The 21,257-nt window shown below is 36.2% G+C and overlaps 1 protein-coding gene across 2 annotated transcripts in view; it reads right to left on the reverse strand.

The window, feature by feature from the left end:
- The window catches only part of LEPR (leptin receptor), a 70,347-nt gene extending 52,171 nt beyond the window's left edge, over nt 1-18,176 (reverse strand). For both annotated transcript variants that reach the window (XM_055586929.1, XM_055586930.1), the window contains exons 1-3: nt 18,127-18,176; nt 14,115-14,444; nt 11,392-11,515 (exon numbers count right to left, since the gene is read on the reverse strand). In XM_055586929.1, coding sequence (XP_055442904.1) covers nt 11,392-11,515; nt 14,115-14,444; nt 18,127-18,166 — 494 coding nt within the window. In that variant the 5' untranslated portion in view covers nt 18,167-18,176. The remainder of the gene's footprint in view (nt 1-11,391; nt 11,516-14,114; nt 14,445-18,126) is intronic.
- Between the last annotated feature and the right edge of the window lie 3,081 nt (nt 18,177-21,257).

The following is a 21,257-nucleotide window of genomic DNA, read 5'->3' on the forward strand; positions in this document are numbered from 1 at the left end:
GGCTCCTCCGTCCATGGGATTTTCCAAGCAAGAGTACTGGAGTGGGGTGCCATTGCCTTCTCCGTCAAACCACTTTATGAGGGAACTAATATTACCTATTTTACAAGTAAAAAACTGAGGCTCAGGGAGAACATGGACTGGAATTCATCTTAAGTCTCATGCTTCCATGTTCAGTACTCAATTCATTACACCCAAGATGCCTTATAATCACAAGATAAGTTCACTGTTACCATTATCATTTTACTTAAGGGATTAGTAAAGATTTTAATGGCCACAACCAAAGAATAATTATAATCTGAATTGTTAATATTTCAAAAATTCAGAAAATTAGAAAATTATAGAATTATTTTGAATTATTTTTTCCTTGAGGAAAACACTAGATATTTCTCACATTTATTAGAGCAGTTTTTCCAAGTTTGTGTGAAACCTGGACTATACAGCCTTGTTACTTGTCAAAGTAAGCATAAGAACTTCTTTTATCTTCCAAAAGATTTTTTAAAGTTTTAAGTATTTACATACATCAAATGATACTTCAAGGACTTCCCTGGTGGTCCAGTGGTTAAGAATACACCTGCCAATGTATGGGTCATGGGTTCAATCCCTGATCTGGGAAGATTCTACATCCCATGGGGCAACTAAGCTTGTGTGCCCCAGCTACTAAAGCCCTCATGCTCTGGAGACCATGATCTACAACAAGAGAAGCCTCCACTCACCACAACTAGAGAAAGCCCACACGTAGCAGCAAAGACCCAGTACAGCCAAAAATAAAATAAATAAATCAAATTATTTCAAAGAAGAAAACAGAGTTTTAAAAGGTACTTTAAAATTTTGATAATATCAAAGTAGTGTAAATTATCAAAATTTCAAAGTAGTGTAAATCAAAATGGTGATCAAATTTTTAAAATAAGAAAGCAATACATTGGCTTAAAATAATCAAAACTTAAGAATTTCTGACATTCTTGAAAAATGTTTATTCAGCAAAATATTTTATGCATTGCCAGTACTCACACACATAAATTTAGTGCCACTATTTATTTAATCCCTCTATATATGAGGACCGCAAGGAGATCCAACCAGTCCATTCTGAAGGAGATCAGCCCTGGGTGATCTTTGGAAGGACTGATGCTAAAGCTGAAACTCCAGTACTTTGGCCACCTCGTGCGAAGAGTGGACTCATTGGAAAAGACTCTGTTGCTGGGAGGGATTGGGGGCAGGAGGAGAAGGGGACAACAGAGGATGAGATGGCTGGATGGCATCACTGACTTGATGGGCGTGAGTCTGAGTGAACTCCGGGAGTTGGTGATGGACAGAGAGGCCTTGCGTGCTGTGATTCATGGGGTTGCAAAGAGTCGGACACGCCTGAGCGACTAAACTGAACTGATACTTGCAAGTGAAAATAATGAAAAGGTTGTCAAATAATTTTAAATTTGGTTCCTTTGCAAATTTCACAATTCAAGCAATATTTCTACTCAGAAGCTAGGTATATAATTAGTACTGAAATTTCATCTTTTAGTCACAGTGGTTTATAGAAAGCACATTCTATCCTCTAACCTTTGGTCATGTTACTTATTTCCCCCCAAAATTTTCTATCAATATTTTAAAACTTCTCTAAGAAAGATCTACACTAAATTATTATAGGAGTAACACCAAATGAGTGTTCTTTACTGTGACATAAACTGAGAGCAAAACATAGTTGGTGAACCATTAAATAACTGGAAAATTTAGCATAGTTTTGTGAATAATTTAATCAAGTCACATTTTAAATTTCAGACTGGTAACCTATACAAATGTTACTCCCAAAAGTCTACTTTACCCATCAAAAGGAATTTCAAAAGACAGGTTAGCATCTCAGACTAGTTTCATCATAAAAATCACCTGGTGCCTTTTAAAACTAGATTCCTGGACCCTCCATGGAATTCAATATATCTGGGGCCAAGGAATCTGTTTTTAGTAAGTGTCATAGATCAGAGGTTCTCATAGTATGGTTCCCAAGCCAATAATATTAGCATCATCTGGAACTTGATAGAAATGCAAACTCAGCCCAGACCTCATGAATTAGGTCCAGGTGAGAAGCTGACAAATTTCATCAAGGAGACAAATTTAAGAAGCATTCTGTATAACACAAAGTACTTGTCAGTTGTATGATATTACCAAACAAATGGAAAATCAACAAGGAGGAGATGAAGGAAGAAAAAAAGAAAAAAGGAATACAAACAAAAGCAAAGGGACCTAAATATATATCAAGTTAACAACATAACCATGTGAAGTGGAAGGGGAGGGGATACCCTAGTTAACTGCACAGTATCTCAATCATGCAACCTTCAGCATTGGCAAAGGCAAGGTGAGTCAACACAGACACTGTACTCTAGTTACTGTACACTGTACTCTTTGTTTCCTACAGCAGTATGGCTTAGCTATTCCAAAATTACTTTGTGTGTATTTTAGGACTAAGCAACTAGGTAACATATTGTTGGAAAGGGAAGCATGATTTCTCACTTCTAGAAAAAGGTGTTTGTTGTTGCTCAGTCACTAAGTCATGTCCACTCTTTGTGACCCCATGGACTGCAGCACACCAGGCTCCTCTGTCCTTCACTATCTCCTGGAGTTTGTTCAAACTCATGTCTATTAAGTCGGTGATGCCATCTAACCATCTCATCTTCTGTTGCCCACCTTCTAGGCCTGCCCTCAATCTTTTCCAGCCTAAGAGTCTTTTCCAATGAGTTGGCTCTTCACATCAGATGGCCAAAGTATTGCCAGTTTCAGCATCAGTCCTTCCAGTGAGTATTCAGGGTTGATTTCCTTTAGGATTGACTGGTTTGATCTCCTTGCTGTCCAAGGGACTCTCAAGAGCGTCTCCAGCAACACAATTCAAAGGCATCAAATCTTCAGCACTCAGCCTTGTTTATGATCCAACTCTCACATCCATCCATGATGACTGGAAAAATCATAGCTATGACTATCTGGACCTTTGTTGGCAAAGTGATGTCTTTGTCTTTTAATATGCTGTTTAGGTTTGTCATGGCTTTCCTTCCAAGGAGCAAGTGTCTTTAATTTCATGACTGAAGTCACTATTGTTACAAGAAAAGAAAAGCACTGCTAGAATAGATCCTGCAGTTTTGAACTAGAACAAGAGATATCAGTATGAACACACACTTTTTTGTTATGTATATACAGAGAGATACAAAAATACAGATTTCTGAGTATTATGTGTATTATGCACATTGTGTGTGTACTGTGTGTATGCATACATATAACAAACTCTGTAACTAAGGGGGCCTAGAAACAATGCCACTCAAGGAATAGTGAGCATTTAGCCCCCAGACACCACTTTGTGAACATCATTCTCCAACAAAATGGAATCAGGGCTCCTTGGAGAAATGGCCGATTCCAGTGTCAGAGCAGGAAAAGCATAAAATCAAACTGAAATTTCTTGTAGTGTTAGAAAGTAAGGAGTCCTATTTAAAAAAAAAAAAAAGATAGATGGAAAACATCAAAAGGACACAGAAGCCAGTTTAAATAAGCCCCACCTCAGCAAATGTTGGACAGTGTGATCAAAAAAATAAATAATAATAGTAACTGAATAGCTCATCAAACAAAATAATAATTTGTATAGCTCATCAAATAAAATAATAATCTGTGAGTCCATCTTGATGGGAAAGAAGGAAGGAAAAGGAGAAGGGGAAGGAAAGAAAAAAAGGTAAGAGCAAAAGAATAGAAAGTACTTCTCACAGAGCCTAGCATTGTGGCTTGCATACAGCTTCTTGATTAAATAACACTATGTCTAAAGAAACACTATGCCCAAAGAAAGGCAATGCCAAAGAATGCTCAAACTACCGCACAATTGCACTCATCTCACACGCTAGTAAAGTAATGCTCAAAATTCTTCAAGCCAGGCTTCAACAATAAGTGAACTATGAACTTCCAGATGTTCAAGTTGGTTTTAGAAAAGGCAGAGGAACCAGAGATCAAATTGCCAACACCCATTGGATTATCGAAAAAGCAAGAGAGTTCCAGAAAAACATCTATTTCTGCTTTATTGACTATGCCAAAGCCACTGACTGTGTGGATCACCACAAACTGTGGAAAATTCTGAAAGAGATGAGCATACCAGATCACCTGACCTGCCTCTTGAGAAATCTGTATACAGGTCAGGAAGCAACAGTTAGAACTGGACATGGAACAGACTGGTTCCAAACAGGGAAAGGAGTACATCAAGTCTGTATATTGTCACCCTGCTTAATTAACTTATATGCAGAGTACATCATGAGAAACGCTGGGCTGGATGAAGCACAAGCTGGAATCAAGATTGCCAGAAGAAATATCAATAACGTCAGATATGCAGATGACACCACCCTTATGGCAGAAAGTGAAGAAAAACTAAAGAGCCTCTTGATGTAAGTGAAAGAGGAGGGTGAAAAAGTTGGCTTAAAGCTCAACATTCAGAAAATGAAGATCATGGCATCTGGTCCCATCACTTCATGGCAAATAGATGGGGAAACAGTAAGAGACTTTATTTTTTTAGGTTCCAAAATCACTGCAGATGGTGACTACAGCCATGAAGTTAAAAGACACTTACTCCTTGGAAGAAAGGTTATGAGCAACCTAGACAGCATAGTAAAAAGCAGAGACATTACTTTGCCAACAGAGGTCTGTCTAGTCAAGGCTGTGGTTTTTCCAGTGGTCATGTATGGATGTGAGAGTTGAACTATAAAGAAAGCTGAGTGATGAAGAATTGATGCTTTTGAACTGTGGTGTTGGAGAAGACTCTTGAGAGTCCCTTGGACCGCAAGGAGATCCAACAGTCCATCCTAAAGGAAATCAGTCCTGAATGTTCATTGGAAGGACTGATATTGAACCTGAAACTCCAATACTTAGGCCACCGAATGAGAAGAACTGACTCATTTTAAAAGACTCTGATGCTGGGAAAGATTGAAGGCAGGAGGAGAAGGGGACGACAGAGGATGAGATGGTTGGATGGCATCACCGACTCAATGGACATGAGTTTGAGTAAACTCTGGGAGCTGGTGATGGACAGGGAGGCCCGGCGTGCTGCAGTCCATGGGGTTGCAAAGAGTCAGAATTGACTGAGCGACTGAACTGAACTATATGCTAATTTCTCTGTACCTCTCTACTTTGAGTATTCTGCTCCATTAATCAAGCCCCATTTTACTCTGAACTCTTCTCTCTTGTCTCCTCAGTTCAGCAATATTGTAGGGTTCTGTTTGAGTTCCCCCTCCTTGTATCATGACCTGGAAGTTGCCTCCAGCCCAGAAAACATTAATAATATAGAACTTGCTTTGTTTCCTTCTCTCAGGAATCACTGTTCTGTTTTGACTTTGTCCATTATCTGAAAATAGATGTTTCTTCTTTTATCAGGCTTTCTAATTGTTTATAATAGAGGAGTAATTCCAGAATATACTATTCCCTTATGGCCAGAAGACAGTTTTGTTGACCTTTTTATATTAACTTCTGAAGACTGTATTCACATAGTTCAAAACTTGGTTTTCTTTAAAGGCAGTAGTGAAACTGGGTAATTACTTGGTGGAAATTTGTGACCAAGGAAATCCATATTTTAAATGGGAGTTATTGATTTGGTGTGTGTGTGTGTATATATATATATGTAATTAAATGTTGCTCAGCCATAAAAATCTGGAATGAAATTGAGCAGCAGGAATGAAAGTGAGTCATTTGTAATGATTTAGATGAAGCTAGAGTCTGTCATACAGAGTGAATTATGTCAGAAACAGAAAAATAAATATTGTATATTAATGCACATACATGGAATCTAGAAAAATGGTACTGATGAACTTATTTGTAGGGCAGGAATAGAGACAGACATAGAGAATGGACTTGTCGACACAGGAGGGGAAGGAGAGGGTGGGATGAATTGCGAGAGCAACATTGACATAAATACACTATCATGTGTAAAAGAGATAGCTAGTGTGAAGCTGCTATATAGCAGGGAGCTTAGCTTGTTATGACCTAAAGGGGTGAGATGGGGAGGTGGGAGGAAGGCTTAAGAGGGAGGAGGTATATTTATAATTAGAGCTTATTCACATTGCTGTACAGCAGAAACTAACAAAACATTGTAAAGTAATTATACTCCATTTAAAACATAAATTGAAAAGTAAATGAGAGTTATTGCAGCATATGTATTGGCTGACAGGAAAACTTGATGATGCAGGAACGAGAGGAAATAATTGCAAGAACAAATTCCTTGAGTGACAACACGGGATGGGACTCAAAACACAGAAGAAAGGGTTCATTTTATATTGGAACACATTAGCAGTTAAAGATGACAAGGAAAACTGCACAGGCACAGACATCAGCAAGCTGATAGATTTTGGTGAGAAAAGCGAAAACGAGAACTCACACCCCCACTCCCATTTTCCCAGTGGAAACCAAAAGCAAGATCATCAGTGAGTTTCTCAGGTTCCCTCTAAGGGAAGCCAGCTGCCATACTGTGATGTGCTCTATGGAGAATCCATGAGACAAAGAACTGGGGGAGGCCTCCTGTCAAAGCCAGGGAGAGACAAAGGCGCTCTAACCAGCGGTCCCTGAGGAACTTGGAAGCCGAGGGAGTGAGCTCGCAAACAGATCCTCCTAAAATTGAACCTTAAAATAACTGCAGTCCCAGCTGACATCTGCATGGAAGCCTTGTGAAAGACATTGAGGCAGATGTCTCCAGATGTTGCAGTTGGGTTCTGGACCCACAGAAGCTATGAAATGATGAATGATTTTTGTTTTAGGCCACTAAATTTGGGGTAATTTATTATATGGCATAGATAGCCAAGGAAGATACCAGTACCTGGAAGTGGGGTGCTGCTATAATACCTAAAAAAGTGGGTGTGGCTTTCAAACTAGGTGATGGAGAGAGGCTGGAAGTATTTGGAGAAGCATGTGGAGAAAGCCTGAAATACCTTGAATAGACTGTTGGCAGAAGTCTACATTTTAAGGACACTGCCAGTGAGGACATGAAAGGAAGTGGGAAATATGTGATTGGAGACTGGAGGAAATGGGGTCTTCCTTATGTTGTGGCCGAAAGCTATGTAACACATCTGCGGTTCTGTGGACAGAATAGAAGGTGCCTACTGAACTGGTGATCTCTCTCCAGGCAATTTCCAAACAAGTGTTGAAAGTGCCTCTTGTTCCTTCTTGCTGCAAGAGGAGAGAGATTCCTTGAGAAAGGGCTGTTAGACAAAAGAATTTTTAATAGTACTTGAGAGTTGTAACATTCTCAGCCTCTCCAGTTGGCAAACAATGTTAGAACTAAGAAATGGCTTCTGAGCAAAAATCAAAGGGAAGGCAGGGAAGAGTTTATTTCTAAGAGCTCTATGGGCTTTTATCTAATGGAGTGAACCCTAGTAAGATTCCCAGGCTGCTGTGTGATCTTGTGAGAGAAACACTTTGGCTTAGACTGCAGGAGGCTGAGGTAATAAAGGGAGTAGGCCTAATATAAGGGGCTGGGGGAGAGGTGGTCAAAGAGTAGATCCTTGAAACTGAAATTATAAAAAAGATCCAGCTTATCAGCAGTGGCAAGATCCATGAGAATTGGTGAACTAGATGTGATGAAAATAAGAGTCAAAATAAAGCTTTGAAGAAATTGAAGACCATTCAGGTGGGTGCTGAAATCACTGAGAATGCTGACAGAGTGATTCTGAAGAGACAAATAAACTGGGTGTTAGCAGTTACAAAAGTCCAAACTCCATCACCCTTGCCTATTTATCCACCTTGCTTTCTCATCATTCCCCAGCTTCCCAACCACACATTTGGGAATTTCAAGTTCTCAAATGTCTTTATTTGACTGTGTTTTATTGCAAATGCTCTTCATTCTCCCTGGTTCATTCTTCTCTCCCCACTTAGAATCTAAACAGATACTTCTAGCATATGTTTCTGCAAGTCCCCATATGTATTATATCACAGCATTTTCAAACTTTATGTTCTTTATCTTTACTATTAGGTCCAAGAGGGCAGGGTTGAGTCTGAATTGCTTAACGCTGTTCCCTATACTCAGTTCAGTGTCTGATGTACTCACAGGCACTTCACAAAGGAAGAAGAGGATTTCCTTCCTAGGTTTAAGAGAAAATTTCAAAATAGCAAATATCTGTCATGCTGTACTTTGGATTCTCTGACAAACATTAATATCTGAGTTCAAACAATGCAAGATTTTAGTTCCCTTTAAATATATACTTATTTACACACAGAAGAATTTGAAAGAGTTCTCTTGTGAATTCTCTAATGCATTAGGGAGGTGCTTTTGATGAAAAACTTTTCTATAGTAATCATCATTATAGATTTCCTATTCCATAGAGGTTTCATCTGTTATATTGGTCAGTTCTTTCTCCTGAGCTGAAGAGTCTTATTTAAATTATTTGGAGATGTATTGCCCAAAGATGTACACAAAAATACCATTCAAGACAGAAACAGCATGTGAGAGTTGGTAAAATGGACATATTAACCAAATCATACAGTGAAGAGTACAAATAAAGTGGCAAATGGGAATTCCCTGGCAATCCAGGGGTAAGACTCCACACGTCCACTTCAGGGGGTCAGGGTTCAATCCTCAGCTGGCAAATAAAGATCCCACACACCACATGGTATGGCCAAAAATAATAAAAATTATTTCATTTAATAAGTGGAAAGAAAAAAAAACCAAGACATTTCTCAAATGGTATGCAATAGGACAGGTTTTCCTATATTGATATTTTTAGAAACCTGAGTTCAAAATAAAAGAAGGTTGAAAGAATCTACTAAATTCATCATATGAGCAAGTTGAAAAATCTGTTTAATATCATAATTTTCTCATTTTTCTGGGTCCATCTAGATGAACAGACCAATGACCACTTAGCTGACTAAAGTTTAAATTCTCAGCTATTCCTAATTTACTATGCAATTTTGAAATGCTCTGATATATTCACACATAATATTCTTCTCATAGAATGCAGACCTCCAGACATAACTATGGCCCACACATTATAAAATATAAATCCTTACACATGGTCATAGAGCTATCAAACTGGGCGCATTACCCTACTTCACTGATAATATTTGAAATTCTCTCAAATGCCACCTAGTGAGATTTTGATCACCACCAAAGTATTCAGATCATCACAAAAATGTACTTCATTGTAAAGGAATTAGTTTCTCTGAGCTAAAATGTGTTTTGGTTAAATAAAGCAGGAAACTTTACGCCCCAGAGGTTGAATATATCCTCATCAACCACAGGGCTTCCTTTCTCCGCTCAAGACCCAGAAGTTGTGGTGAGTCTCCTTTGCTCTAAGACCAGCCCTTCATCTGTGCTCTTTTTCTGGAATTTGCCTATTCAACTATTCATTCTCTGTCACAAATATTCAATGTGTCCCCTTCTACCATACCTTCAATTTTTCTTTCTCTGCTGGGTCATTTTCTATAAACTAGAAGCAAGCTCATTCTTTCCCATCCTTTAGATGCTCTCCTTTGGCTGTGCATTGCCTATTACTCCTCCACCTTCCCTATTTCACTACTCAGCTAAGCTTCTTGGGCCTCTTGAGATTTGCAGCTCAGTCATTTCTGTTGTGGACATTTATCTACTAGCTGCCCCCAGCATCTGCCTGGAAAAACTACTCTTCTGTTAGACTGAAACACTGGCAGATAGACATAGCACATTCTCACCAATCAGATACGCCCATTCAAGACACTGGCCCTAATGAGACCTGCACTTGTTAAAGCAGCAGGGGTTTGCAGGGACTTCTAGACTTATCCAGTGATCAGCATCAGAGGTGAAAACTATCACACTCAATGTCCAGATGAGACAGCAGGGGGTGTCTTATCTGTTCTACTCCTAGGGTGACTTTAAAAATTAGTTCAGGGAATCCCCTGGCGGTCCAGTGGTTAGAGACTAGCACTTCCACTGCAGAGGCCACTAGTCTGATCCCTGGGCAGGGAACTAAGATCCTGCAAGCCACGTGGCAGGGCCAAAAGAAAAAATCAGTCCAGCCATTTAACGTAAGTTGTAAATATTAACTACAGTCTGATAATCAGTAGAAAAATAAGGATGATAGTAGTTTGCTTCTTCTAAAATTTGTCTTATTTACCTTTATACAAGAAATTTTTCATATTTTGGTTATTAGCTCACTCACCTTGAAATCTCAAGTCAGCTGTCTCCTTCCTAGGGAAACCTTCACTCCTCTCTTTTCCCACTAGCACACTAGACTTCCCCACCTGAGGCTCTCACATCAGTCTTGTGCTCCCACATCAGTAATCACTAAAACTCAAACCCTATTTTGAGACATATTTGTACATATCTGTCCAAATCACTAATCTATGAATGGCTCAAGAGCAGAGACTATAACTATTCTTTTTAAAAATATAAGACAAAATACATTTTCAAAATTAAAAGCATGAGGCAAAACAAAGAATGATGTTGTGTAAGGTTAATGGGAAAGTATATCAAGAAGATGTAACAGTTACGAACATAGATCTATCCAACAATAGAGTCTAAAAATACATAGGACAACATATGGCAAAATAGTGAGAAGAAATATATAAATCAACCATTCCAGTTATCTTAAAAAGTTGAAGTAAAACACACATTTAGCAAAGTGTCTGAATACATCCTTTTGTTGACATCTGTGTTCTTTAAATTTTTTTACTGTGGTAAAATGTACACAATATATACCATTTTAAGTGTACAAAATTCAGTGACAGTACATTCACACTGTTGGGTAACCATCCCTACCATTCAACTTCAGAACTTTTGTCATCTTACCAAACTGAAACTCTATACCCATTTAAACAAGAATTCTTCATTACCCCTCCTCTAGTCCCCGGCAGCCATCATTCTGCTTTCTGTCTCTATTCATCTTAATATGGACAGTTTCTAGCACAGCACAGCCAAACAATTTTATTTTAATTCAAATAGGAATAGTAGGTATTATCACTGGAATTATTAGAAAAATTTGAATGACCTATTTACTGTAAGAATTGTAAGTATGGCTGTTCGAAACCACTGTTGTGGCTTTCTACCAAGCACAAACATATATTAAGCACACACATTTTCAAGACAATAAAAAGATCAAATATGAGAGAAAAATCTGCCAGAAAAATAAATATAAACTTTCCCCCTTTCTTCAGTCAAATACCTAAGACTCCTGAATTGAGTTTACACTTCTTTGCAAATATATGCCCATCCACATCTACAATGTCTTGCTACCTGAACCAATATGAGGAGAAAAGAGAAAATCTAATGGGAGGAGAAAGTCATACAAAAAATACAGAAATGTACACTGATATAAAAGGAAATATAGGGATAGGAGAGCTTTTGTAATCTACTTCTGTATATGGAAGCTCTTGTATTTCAGAAAAAAAAAATTGTGTCATGGGAATGTCAAATTTTATTTATTTGGTACTTACAGAACATATAAAAGATGGACCTTAAGGTCATAATTCTTGAAAGGATTCTTAAATAATGACTCAATATTACAGATGAATAATTTCAAGTCCTCTTTCATCCAGCACTGTATGTTCCAGTTTGCACCTGAATTAAAAATAAACTAAATTAAATCTGAAAAAACCATTCTGAACAGCCCAATGAAAGGGAAGGGCTAAATTAAATTCACCAGTGTTCTGATACAACTACCACTGTCCATTCTGAGAGAAAAAGAACAAGCTCTAATTGGTCATATGCCTGTGCCCATTTAGTCCCTTTGGCCTTCAGTTTCCTTCTTCATAAAGCAAGAGAATTAAATTCAATTATTGTTTCTCAAATTTTTTAAAATCTTGAACCACTTATGTAGGACAGAAGACCCCAAAACTCACCTAGTTCAGTTCATCCCCACTTTCCAAGAGACAAGAGACCATGAACTATCAAAGTACAACAAATTTAGTGTAGCATTTCTGTGTCTGCTTTAGCGGTAAAGCATGGTGATTCACACTGGAATCACCAATAAGATGCATATCTTAAATTTTTGTTATTATAATATTATAGGCCCCACATACAAATAAAGAGAGTATATTTCACTGTATACTGAAAAATTCACCTGATAAACTATTGGTGATTTGTAATTTAGAAAGCAGGCACAGCAACAGCTAAAAATTATGACTAATTTAATACAACACCAAAAGTATCTTAAGCAATACTAACATATTTCCCCATTTGGAGAATTTCTAGCTAGTAGTGACTTTGCATCAGTTGAGCCTTATAAAGTAAATAGCCCATGTGGCAGAAAATTACATGGAAATCCTCAGTAACCACCACTTAACCTAGTAACTTTAGTTACACAAAGTTAAACTCAATAAACTAACTAGTTAATAGCCCTTGCTGCTAAGTCACTTCGTGTCCGACTCTGTGCGACCCCATAGACGGCAGCCCACCAGGCTCCCCCGTCCCTGGGATTCTCCAGGCAAGAACACTGGAGTGGTTTGCCATTTCCTTCTCCAATGCATGAAAGTGAAAAGTGAAAGTGAAGTTGCTCAGTCGTGTCCAACTCTTCGCGACCCCATGGACTGCAGCCTTCCAGGCTCCTCCATCCATGGGATTTTCCAGGCAAGAGTACTGGAGTGGGGTGCTACTGCCTTCTCTATACATAAATTAAAATCTGCAGCATCATAATCATTTCACTTGATAACTGAAAAAAGTGCTAACATTTTTTGATCATTTCAAGGCTAGTCACAAGGACCTTCATATTTTAAGTCCATTCTTAATATATCCAACAATCACTGGAATGGTGAAGTTAAGCTCCCTTACAAATTAAAAAAAGTGCTTCATTTAAAATTAAATGCCTAAAGACAGAGACACTAGGAAGTATTTGAAGAGAAGTTGCTCAGTCGTGTCCGACTTTTTGCGACCCCATGGACTGTAGCCTACCAGGTTCCACCATCCATGGGATTTTCCAGGCAAGAATACTGGAGTGGGTTGCCATTTCCTTCTCCAGGGGATCTTCCCAACCCAGGGATTGAATCCGGGTCTCCTACATGGTAGGTATTGTAGGCACACGCTTTTACCGTCTGAGCCACCAGGGAAGATCAGTATTACCTCTAACTTGTTTTAAAACTCTGATCTTACTGAACAGTTATGCTTTATCCTTACTCCTAACCTGATCTCAACAAACTATTTCTTCCATCTAATCAGTGGTGCTTTGGCACTACAAGGGACGTGTGGCAAAGTCTGGAGATCCATTTTGATTGTCACAACTGCTGAGTGAGTGTTACAGGCATCAGCTGGGTAGAAGCCAGGGATGCTTCTAAACATCCCGTGCTTGAGCTTAGCAGCTCAGTTATGTCCGACTCTTTGTGACTCTATGGACTGTAACCCGCCAGGCTCCTCTGTCCATGGGATTCTCCAGGCAAGAATACTGGAGTGGGTTGCCATTTCCTTCTCCAGGGAATCATCCCAACCCAGGGATCAAGTCCATGGCTCCTGTGTCTCCTGCATTGCAGGTGGATTCTTTACCACTGAGTCACTGGTATAACGCACAAACCAGTCCCCCATAACCAAGAATCACCTGGCCCACAATGTCAAAAATTTTGAGGTTGAGAAATTCTGATGAACCCTACACAGGAGTACTATATTGATATATGCCTTTATTTTCATATTATAGATGTTTATGGTGCTAAGTCAATTGTCTCTGTTCTATTTAGCTCTTCCAGAAGGCTTGGAGATAATTTTGTTGTTTATATTTCCAGATGCAAAATTATTAATTACACTAGCTACATTCAGTATGCATTACACTTAAACAACAGGAAAAAAGTGATTTAAAATATATGCATTGGCTACTGAGATTCCTTACTTGCTTCAGAATTTGATTCAACAGGATTATCTGCCATTTGATATTTTATCTATTTAAAAAGAATAAGATACACTTTTTTATTTTAAAGCAAATTTAGAAGACTATAAAAATATATTTTAAGGTTAAAAAATTCCCTCATTTACATTTTTATTTCCATGGGACATAAAATAACTGGGGACTTATTAGTTTGGTCACATGATAATCCTAATTTTATCACTAATATAAAATGGTAATATTTACTCAGAATCACATCCAGAGACATCTATTTCACACAAGTTTCAGGGAATGAAAATATTTTATCCAATATAGTTAAGTAACAACTAATGCTTGGAACATTAAAATACTTACCTGTTTGCTGAAAAACTAAAGAATTTACTGTTGTAACAAATGCCTTCCCTTCAATGTCGTCTGTATATACAGAGCAGTTTTTATCTTCCTCGCTCCAAAAGCAACAGTGGAAAGTTGTTCTGGATGATAAGTTAGATAAGTAGGTACCACTTGAATTAAGCTTAGTTTCAACAACTGCCTCATAACGTCCATTCAAATTTGAAGTGTTCTTTGAGATTCCAGGAGGAAAGAGGAAGTCATATGTTGTATTTGATGGCATGCAAGACAACTTAAATTTCCAGGGAGTAATTGGATATGCCAAGTTAAATGCAGTTATTACATAAATAAATTCTGTTAGGACATTTAAAAGACACAGAGAAAAGCAATTAATCATTTTGATTAAGATATCAATAGGAAGTATCTAAGAGTAAATGATGTAGTTCTCAATAGTTATTATTAAACTTTCTAAGTGCTCAATCAATGCCTAATGCATAACTCTGTGCTTCCATTGAACACTGTGTTATACTTAAGAGGGTACATTTACTTATGGAGATAACTTGACTCTTTAGCAACCCTTTTTGGAAATTCGCACTTCATTTACCCCATTAATCTAACAATTCATATTTATATTTTAATGAAAGTAAATTACAGCTAAATTCAATTTCCTTTACCAAAAAAATAAATAAATTACTCTAATGGACTTCCAGCCTAATGGCATCTGGATGTGCAATTATATAAGCAAATATTAAAGTGCTGTTTTAATATTTCTTAAGGAGAATAATGCCAAAATGTTAACACTACTTTCAATGAGTGATTTTAGAAAGGGTCTGTCTTCAACATCAGAACAGCTGGATGATTTCCTGAATATGCCCATGATTCTCCAGATATACAACATCATGTAAGATATGTCCTTAGTATCCTCCAATAATTGATGAACAATGACAAACTTCTTACAGGAAACATTCACTGCTGATTAAAGATAATGTATCACTCACCCATAAAATTAAGAACAATTTTATAAACCTGTACCCTTCCAGAAAACCTTAAAAGTGATACTCGAAAAAAAAAAAAAAAAGTGATACTTGTTTTTTAAATAATTGTTTGAAAATAAAATAATTAATTCTCCATAATTCTTTCTTTTACAAGTTACTCTAATCATCCAACAATTGTGCTGCCTCATATACAAAGCAATGCAGAATGAGAATTCTAAGAATTTTGCATGGCGTCTATAGAGTGAGACCTTTGAAGGATTATGGTAAATGTTAAAATGTAAGAAAACAGAAATTTTTAAAATCAGTTCACAAAAGTGCTATTCTAAATTACAAAAGTAATACATGTAAAAATATTCAAATACACAAGTAATGACTCTTAACTTTGGTTTCTAGAGCATTCTATAAATATTAATAGAAATATGTATCAGATATAAAAATTAAGGTAAAAAGGACTATCATGAACTAATTTTATTTTTCCTACACTGAACAATTAGGTATCATAACATCATCAAAAGTGAATCGTCACTGCAATTGTGGTCCTTTGGACTCAATCCTTCTAACATGTGTTTTTGAAATTAGAACTTCTCACTAAAAAGAAATTAGGGTGTTTCTTTCATTTTACAAAACAATAAATACTAATTAAAAACATTATATTCTCTAGCTGCACATGGAAGATTCAGTTGACTAAACTGAAATTAGCCTAAAATCCTCAAAGTATTTGAAAATTAAAATGTAATACTGAATGTCACATGGTAACTACTGAATCAGCCTAATTAAAAGATGATTCTATTTTGTTTACATGCTTCCTTTGCAAATGATATTTCTTTCCCCCAAAATGAACCCTAAATGGCAAGGAGTCCAGAATATTCATCTGAAGGCATAAGTTTATGTTATCATATGATATGTTTTGTCATATGTTATACATTAAGGCCCCAGACATCTTCTGATTCACAAAACTTGACCAAACCACAAACCTTTTGAAAAACCAATGTAAAACATTACCATGGAACCTAATAAAAATTAGAAAATATAAAAGAGAGTGTTATCTTTCTTTGATAGTCCCTTGTGGTCCAGTTTTTCTGAATTCTGTAACAGTGGAATTATTCTGGATATTTTCTGTAGCTACATAGCTGGCTACAATGACAAACAATAGTATGTGTAATTTGGCAAAACTAATACAATTATGTAAAGGTTAAAAAATAAAATAAAATTTAAAAAAATAAATTAAAAAAAAAAAAAAAGAAGAGTCATAGGAAAGCTTCTCAGGGCACCTTTAAAGACTAGTGGAACCAAAGAGATGCTCAGAACCAGTTGATACACAGGTAATGGTTGCTAGGGGGAAAAAAAAGGGTTTTCCTAAAGACAGCCTGACTTTAATTTCAAAGACTTGGAACACAATCTAAATCAGATGATTTGAGTTCAAAGAAAATAAAAATATTTATAGAATGTTGTAAGAAACCATTGAGAATAGTACAATGCACGGGTTCAGGCCATTGACCCTCTAAGCAGTGGAAAATTTGCATATAACTTGTAGTTGGCCCTCCCTATACACAGTTCCTCTGTATGCACAACTTCTCTGCATATGCAGATTCCACTAACCTTGGACCATGCAGTACCGTGGTATTCACTATTTTTAAAAAATCCAAGTGGACCTGAGAAAACCATATCTATATACTCAAAAGTTACTGGCATTGTATGATTACTTTCAAACAGAAGCCTGTCATGCTTCACAGAAAGTTAAAACACAAGATTTTAAAAGAATGCTTTCTCTCCAGGATATTCCTGCAATAAGTAGGAGGAAGACTAGTATACATTTAATTTTTGAACATAATCTTCTGGTGGTAGTCAAGGTGGGAATTCCCAAGGCATACACAATCCCTTGATAATATCCCCTTATAACATTATCTTGTCATTGTTTACCAGAATCATAATGGGGAATACCTTTAAATGACATTTCTTTTCCATTTTAGAATAAATCTGTTATTCTATATGATAGCCATTTATTTTAAATATTATCGCCAAGTAAACCAGTCCTAGATAAACAGAATTAAAGTTTTGATGATCATCTGATATATACATATTTTTAATTTAATAATGCTACATTTGCTAAATAAAATCAAAATATTTAAATGTCATTATACCTTATTTCCAAGTAAAGGAATGATAACGCGTATCTTTGGCAGAAATGCAATCAAATGTGTGTTAATCAGTCATGTCCGACTCTTTGTGACCCCATGGACTGTAGCCCACCAGGCTCCTCTGTCCATGGAATTCTCCAGGCAAGAATATTGGAGTGGGTAGCCATTCCCTTCTCCAGGGATCTTCATGACCCAGGGATTGAACCTGGGTCTTCTGCATTGCAGGCAGATTCTTTATTGTCTGAGCTACCACTTACATACTCATGTTGGACTGCAAAAGGCAAAGAGCTTGGAGGAGATTTCACAGTACCTATCAAATTCAAACATATTTACTATTCAACATAGAAATTCCTCTTCAGAAATTAATCTATAGAAATACTCTCCAAAATACACAAAGATGTATGTATATGAATTTCAATGTAGCATAATTTATTACAGAAAAAGAAATGTCTAATAATGGGAATTGTTCAAATAAGTTTATAATGTAAGGTACATTCATAAAGTTCATTGTTATGCAATCCTTAAATAAATAAGTATATTAATGAACACTAACAAGAAAAGTTATGAGGATAAACTGGAAAATCGTTAAGCAGGAAAAAGAAAAATACAGAATAGACAGACCAATTCTATTTTTGTAACTGGAGATATGAGTGTGTGTGTGTGTGTGTGTGTGTGGCTGGGGGGAGGGTATGCTTCTGGAAGGATACCCATCATATTGTTTCCAGGAGGTTGGGAAGAGTTTTCATTTTCACACTTCCATTTTTGTTTCGTTTGCATCTTTAAACAAGGGCAAGAGAATTCATAACTGGAAATGGGAAATTTAGTCAGCCAATAAACGAAACAACAGCTCTAAGAGTAAAATCTCTACCTCATATATGGACATTTTAAAAGCAAATAACTTACCCCAATGTAACAAAGCCACACAGAATTTTTGACAAATCATCTTCAGAGAAGTACACCTAAAAAACAGTAAATCTAAAACCAGTACACACACAAATTTAAAAAATGACATATACACAAGCCATCTATGGGAAAATATAAAAGGAAAAGGATTAAAATTAAGAATTATTTAATAATACTCTGAATCAGTATCAGCATTTAACATGAATGTAAAACTGTAAGTTTTAGGTTCATTCCTATGCACATGCTATTTTACAGAGTTAAAACATAAGCAATACATTCATATATGGCTTAATCAAAAAAATGGCAATGTTCCTTTATGACATGACAAACCAGACAGGTATCATAGATGAGACTGAATTTTTCACTAAACAAAAAAAGCTCACAATGCCAAATAAATATGTACAGCTGACCTAATATCATAAATATCACACTCTTCATTTTTGTGTGTATGTGTGCTCAATTTTTAAATTCCTTTTATTTCCTAAAGTATTTATCTTTATTATGATACCACAAAGTTGAATGATTATAGCATAGGTAATGAACTGCATATTTATTTCCAATGAAGAGAAATTTTTGCAATATAGTTTTGGAAACCCCTGTCGCAGAGTTGGGCATGACTGAAGTGACTTAGCTCACGCACAATATTCACATTAGCAACTTATCGGTAATTCAAGGAGAGTTTGATGGCTTCATATATGCAGATGATAGGGATGACTTCAGAGACAAACTTTCCCATGAATTCTATCCAATTTGAAATATACCACGAATAAGATTATTTTTACTACTATGTCATGAAATCGAATGAGAGTGTAATTTAAACATATTTACCTTAGATTTATAAGGAAACATTAAAGGCTTTTGGTGTTCCAGTCTTTTTTATTATCTCATATTTGGGATTCAGTTCACTATATGAAAATTAATCTGAGGTAAAAAGCCCTGAATTAGGTATCAGAAGTCTTGGATGCCAATTGAGGCTCTTTTGATTAATCAGGTGTAAGACCTGGGATATCACTATTCTTGATCTCAGCTTCCTTATCAGACTGAAGGACCATCCCTACAATCCCTTTCAGAGCTGCTTATGATTCTGAGAGGCTTTAGTTTAAAACAGAAATCACAGCTTGATCACAAAGAATATTATAAAGTATTAAGTGAGAAACACGTCTTATAAGTTGTATCTGAAAACTGGTAGCATGTGACAAGCAAACAGAAAAACACGTTTGTTTAGTTCGCAACTTAAATGACTCTTAGGAAAAAGATGGGTGAGTATTACCATTTTGTAGTCTGGTAAATTTGTTTGTCAGACTCTGAGTTTTTCACCAGAATTTTGGTTCTTGACACACTTGATCCCACAATGTATCTTAAGGATTTCTAGAAACCAATTCAGTATGGCATCTTCATTATCTAATGGTATTAAATGTGTGCAAAGTCCTCCCAGCTTTTTTATGCTACCTCTTTCTGATACAACATTGTCTCATAGAATAAACCTAAAGGCAATTTCATAATCAGGGTATGTCACAAATACACATATCACTAGACTAAGTGTTTTGACTGAGCTGACTAGTGACTAAGTAATTCAGTCCAATAATTGATTTGACTCACTTTAATTCAACTGATTCACTGAGTTAAGTGACCAAATAGATCATATTGTTCTTCCTTACATAAGACAACCATTCTTTTATTTAAACACATTTGCATAATTAATTCCTCCCCAAGGTAGAGAGTGGGGAATCAGATCAGTGATTCATAACCAACCAATAGCATTTCCAGAAAAACAGACTAAAGAGAAAATAATCAGTGAAATAATATAAGAAAATTTCCCAGAACTGATGAGACTCAAGTCTTTAAACTGGAGAAAAAAAAAAAAAAATCTAGCAACTTCCAAGGAAAAGGAATGGAAAACAAAACTCCATTCCTAAACATACCATTTAAAAATTGCAGAAGAGAAAAGAAGAGTTTCCAGAGAAGAAAAAAATAACCAAAGCAATGAGAACCTAATTAAAACAAATGTTTCATCTCAAAACACAGAATTACAGAAAGCTATCTAGAATGACAATGAAAAATTATTTGCAATTTAAAATTCTATTAGCCAATCAAGAAAGTATCTGAACAAAACAAATAAATTTAAACAACACAATGACTTAGAAAATTTACATCCTGTGAATCTCTTTCTCGGGAGTAACTTTATGATGTATTCCAACAAAATGAGGAGTAAACCAGGAAAGGACTGGGGATTTGGGATCCTGAAAAGCTTGACTACAAGCCAATTGATGGCTCTGCAGTCTTGAGAATGACCTGTCCAGATAGCAGGTGGAGTACAGGTGAGCCCTGAGAGGAAAAGGCCAGGATAAAGCAAGGCAGCTCAAAACATACTGCGATTCTGAAGCTGCAAAAATTTGAAAATAAAACAAGAAATCAGAATTACACAAGGGAAAAAAGAAAGTCATAGTCTAAAATTGAAGCCACTAGTCCAAATAAGAATGAGTTCAAAATAGACTTCAAAACAAAGAATGGAATGGATGCCAAAAAATAAAGAGAATGAGTAAAACACTGAAAATTAAGAATTAATAAATAAGACTCATAAATCTTCTAGAAGAAAAAAATAAGTTAGCTGGAAAAAAGCTTTAAAAAAGTCCTGATCTAAATATGAACTGAAATAAAATATGGCACAATTTTAAGCAAACGCTGGAATTAATCCATTTGAAAGAAGGAAGATCCCTTTAACCTTGATTCTAGGAATATTCTCCACTGGGTGGCTTAGAAGTCATATTGAGCAAAATACGATTCTAGGACTCTTCTTGGTTCTGTGATGAGTAATATTTACAAAGTTCTAAAAGCATTAATGCTGCTATTTATTGATTTTTCAACTTTTTGGCCTAATCAATAGACAAAAATGAAAGACTTAATTACAAATATTAAACATAAATATCATCAGTATTCTCACTGTACAGTTGTCAAAATTGGAGTAGTATAAAAAAATTGGGGTGGTATAATTATAAAAGGAGAGATGGTGAGAAGGCAAAGGGTGGAAATAGCCCAACCTCTTGAAGTAATGAGTCAAGAGAAACTATCTATAGTGAATGAAACAAAAAAAGGTTGTGGAATTTAAATGTAACCAATAAAAGATGTCAGAA

Source organism: Bubalus kerabau, chromosome 6, assembly GCF_029407905.1.
Source record: "Bubalus kerabau isolate K-KA32 ecotype Philippines breed swamp buffalo chromosome 6, PCC_UOA_SB_1v2, whole genome shotgun sequence".
Lineage (NCBI taxonomy): Eukaryota > Metazoa > Chordata > Mammalia > Artiodactyla > Bovidae > Bubalus > Bubalus kerabau.